Genomic DNA, 3,826 nt, shown 5'->3' with positions numbered 1-3,826 from the left:
AAAAAAAAAAAAAAAAAAAAAAAAAAAAAAAAAAAAAAAAAAAAACCTTTCAAATTTATCATAAGCATAATCAGGAGGGCATGTGACAAGAGCAATCTCTCCTGGCAACATCAGACGAACACACATCTCAAATCCTTCAGGAACCTGATGCAGAAAAGGAAGATTTTCATCATTCAAGAATAGATTTTGTATATAATGGAAAAGCAAAACAAGTTACACAAACAAAATTATGAATACATGAATTTTACATGGTTCGATTGACTTACAAGTCCCTCTCCAGAACTGAACTCCAAAGGCTGACCATTGTTGTCAAATTTTGTATCATAGAAGACTGTCTTTTCTTCATTAAGAAGCATGCCCTTGTAGTGGACATGCAGAAGACTGTCCTGGAGAGGGCAATCCATAGGAAAGTCACCTAATAATTTTACAGAATAAAAAATCAGTTACCCGTATATATTAACATCTAGCTTAATACAGTGAAAATTCAAGTTATAGTAAGGATCACATAAAATCACCCCATCATTAAGTACAAGTTCAATAAAGATTCAGGATTAAAGCTGGCTCCTAAAATAAAATCATCCCTAAGGGCAAGGTTTGAAGGGACTAGGGAGTAGGGAGACACCTCTTCCATCACGAATGCGACGTTTAATTAAGCGTCCATCTCCAAGCACATCTCGTACCTGCACAGACACCAAGGCATTTAGGACATTTATTTTCTGATAGGAAGTTGAAGAGATACTGGTACTAAAATCGGCCAAAAAAGTTGTTATTAAAATGATAAGTGAAATAGTTGTATCAAATCATTTGGCATTTAAAATTTGGACTCTGGAAGCAATAGCAATTTCAACACATTTAAGATGCATTATTTTAATTGAAAGTTGAAGAAATTATAGTACTAACATTAGCCAAAACAAGAGTTGATTATTAAAATGAAAAGTGAAATAGTCAAATAGCCATATCAAATTATTTTGCATTGAAAATTAGGACTCTTGAAGTACGTATGGCCATATCAAATTATTAAAATGAGAAGTATTCACCTGAATGAAGTGGACAAGCTCCACCTCAAAATGAATTTCCTCAATGTCTTCTGTTATAGCCATTAGAGGAGATTGACTAAAGTATTGACGTGTAACATAAACCACTGCTTTCTCTCCCCGTGTCATTGATCCTATTCCCATTTCAAGACCTACTGGTATCTAATCTTGACAAACCAAAATAAAAACATGATCAGTGCATATACATCAAAGTAACAGAGCAGAGGCAAGGTCTTTTAAGGCTTGCCCTGTACAGAGAGATCAAATTACCCAGTACTGCAGCATGATACACAAGAATAATGAGGTTTCAAAAAACCATGCGGGCGGTAGAACTTTCATTTGAAGCAAACATGGGAATAATGTGGATCAAGAAAATAAAAGAAGAGAAAAATGTCAAGAAATATATTGCTGACCTCAGATTTACCAAAAGTAAAGGAATATGGTTCACCCTGAGTATGAGACAGAATCACTTTTCCATCACCCGACTTTGCCGAAATCCTAAAAAGATTTAAGAACTCATATTTTTTCCCAAATATAAAAATATAGAAAGCACATATAGCTCAGTGTGTGTGCACAAGCTGACACAAGATATGGCCAAAGAAAATCAAGTCTGCATCTTTACCGGGCTTTTACTTCATAAGGTTCCCTAGGTGATTCCCAACTCTGTCCTTCTTCAAGAACCTGTATAGAGAAGTGACAAGAACAATTAATTATGCAATTAAATTTATCCTCAAAAGCACATACTATATTTTCTGCACAGTAAGCATTGATAAAGAACTTCTGTGCCATTACTCAACTACACCTTAGTTACATCTTTTAAACAAGGTTTCCTTATAAACATGCAGGAGCTTTACTGATCCACAACCATTCTATACCCCTCTCAAACATTGTCCATTACATATAAAATTGTATGTACCTTTCTTAACAACTATTTGCAATTCAGCATCACAAAAGAGAACGGAAATCCATATGTGCATCTAACAAATACAGAACGGGAAATATACGTGTGTGCACACACACAACAAAAACCTGCCTAAGAATTTTCTAGGTTGTTCTAAACAATAAAGGATGTTTTTTGACAACATCATCACATCAGGAAGAGTCCAAAGATATATAGAACTCAAAAAGAGAAAGTCACAAAGAGGAAAAGAGTTCAATGAAATGTAACCAAGCAGAACTTCATTCATGTCCTCAATACCTTCTTCAAGACTCCCAGATCAGAACTGACAACCTGAGGATCAAAGAAAAAAAAGGTATAATAAATAAGGATGAATCCTAGGAGTAGATTGGCCAAATATTTGTAAGAGTTGGCAAAAGGAAAAATAAGTTTATAGACGTGTATAACAGTAATCAAGGGCCAATTTGTGGTTCCAGGAAACATGGGTTGCAATTGACAAGCACTTCATAGCTAGTGTGGAATATAAAAACTGAAAGCCAAAAGAGTTGGAAAAGAATTGAAACAGAATATATAATTATCTTGCCTTGACTTTAGAGAATTCTATAAGTTCAATCTCAAAATGAAGTTCATCTTCCTTTGGAAAGCTGTCAGAAACTGAAACTGGACAATCTTCCTCCCCATAGTGCATTTCTGGTTTCATCTTGAACTGAAACTCAGAAAATAAACAAATAACGCAATGCATTACACTCGGTGTGTGATACAAAATTATTGATTCAAGTAACAAACATTACATTCTAACCCAGCAGTACACTGGCTACAAAATCAAATTCTCAAATAATTACCACTGCAATTTCACCCTTAAACATTGTGGGAATTCCTTCGAGTAACCCCAGAAGCATCTTGCTCTTCCCCAAAACATGCCTTATTGGGATACCCTTACCTGTGAAATCATAATACAGAATAGGAGAGGCATTTCAATTCATTTTTGGTATGGAAATGAGGTCATAGTAATTAAATCCTAAAGAACCAAGTAGGCAAGTAGCAATCTAAAGGTAGTAGTAGAAATGCATTGTGTATACTTCACAAACACGTACAATATATTTTAATATAAAGAACAAAAGTTCTAAACATTAATGTAGTAACAAACTAACCTCCAAGGTCTGACCGTGTCGACTCAACAGTAACTCCTTCCAGTGTTCGAACTGAACAATGATATACAACCTACATAATTGGTAAAAAAATCAACTAAGTTTTTCTCCATCTATTAGCAGTAGTAATCATCACCATCAGCAGCTTATCATCCAAAACCACTAATGCATTACTGCAACTTACTGTAAGCAAAGGATGCATTCTTAAGTACATAATTACATGATTTAATCATGGGACACCAAATAAACAACCTGATCACCCTCGGTAGGTCTTGATTCACCGCCACCAGGCCTAACCACGGCTTTCATCAAACTTCCTGGCACAATCTTTTTTCTTCTGAAAGAGCATAATCCAGAAAATTAATATTAAGTGTTCAAGTCTCTTGTTATTCACTTAATCTCTCGCGTAATATCGAAAAGGGGTGAGAGAGGGAAGACCTTTTCTCATCCTCAGAAAGAGGTTTCTTCTTTTCGGGTTTGAATTCTTGTCCAGCATCTTCATCTACTGCCATCGTCCAAAGCAATTGTGCGCGGTAATGAATTCAGAGCTCCAATTTGGGTTCAATGGATGTATAAAGTTAAGAGATATGCTGAAGTGCTGAAGCTCAGTGACGGAGAACCCTAGGAATTTACCGGGAAATTGAGATTAGAAACAGGTCAGCGACCCGGCGTTTGCTCTACCTAGCTCACCAGCTGCTTGACTGCTTCTCTTGTCTGATTACTCTTTTTTTTTTTTTTTTTTTTTA

The 3,826-nt window shown here is 35.5% G+C and overlaps 1 protein-coding gene across 1 annotated transcript in view; it reads right to left on the bottom strand.

Annotated features, from left to right (window-relative positions):
- The window catches only part of LOC116030035 (peptidyl-prolyl cis-trans isomerase PASTICCINO1), a 6,980-nt gene extending 3,196 nt beyond the window's left edge, over positions 1 to 3,784 (bottom strand). The window contains exons 1-12 of the mRNA XM_031272130.1: positions 3,519 to 3,784; positions 3,333 to 3,417; positions 3,084 to 3,153; positions 2,775 to 2,872; positions 2,516 to 2,638; positions 2,233 to 2,265; positions 1,657 to 1,715; positions 1,448 to 1,532; positions 1,038 to 1,196; positions 623 to 680; positions 267 to 415; positions 47 to 144 (exon numbers count right to left, since the gene is read on the bottom strand). Coding sequence (XP_031127990.1) covers positions 47 to 144; positions 267 to 415; positions 623 to 680; positions 1,038 to 1,196; positions 1,448 to 1,532; positions 1,657 to 1,715; positions 2,233 to 2,265; positions 2,516 to 2,638; positions 2,775 to 2,872; positions 3,084 to 3,153; positions 3,333 to 3,417; positions 3,519 to 3,592 — 1,091 coding nt within the window. The 5' untranslated portion in view covers positions 3,593 to 3,784. The remainder of the gene's footprint in view (positions 1 to 46; positions 145 to 266; positions 416 to 622; positions 681 to 1,037; positions 1,197 to 1,447; positions 1,533 to 1,656; positions 1,716 to 2,232; positions 2,266 to 2,515; positions 2,639 to 2,774; positions 2,873 to 3,083; positions 3,154 to 3,332; positions 3,418 to 3,518) is intronic.
- Between the last annotated feature and the right edge of the window lie 42 nt (positions 3,785 to 3,826).

Source organism: Ipomoea triloba, chromosome 9 (assembly GCF_003576645.1).
Source record: "Ipomoea triloba cultivar NCNSP0323 chromosome 9, ASM357664v1".
Classification (NCBI taxonomy): Eukaryota; Viridiplantae; Streptophyta; class Magnoliopsida; order Solanales; family Convolvulaceae; genus Ipomoea; species Ipomoea triloba.
The sequence above is the reverse complement of the archived record's forward strand: the minus strand, read 5'-3'. Positions and strand labels throughout refer to the sequence as shown.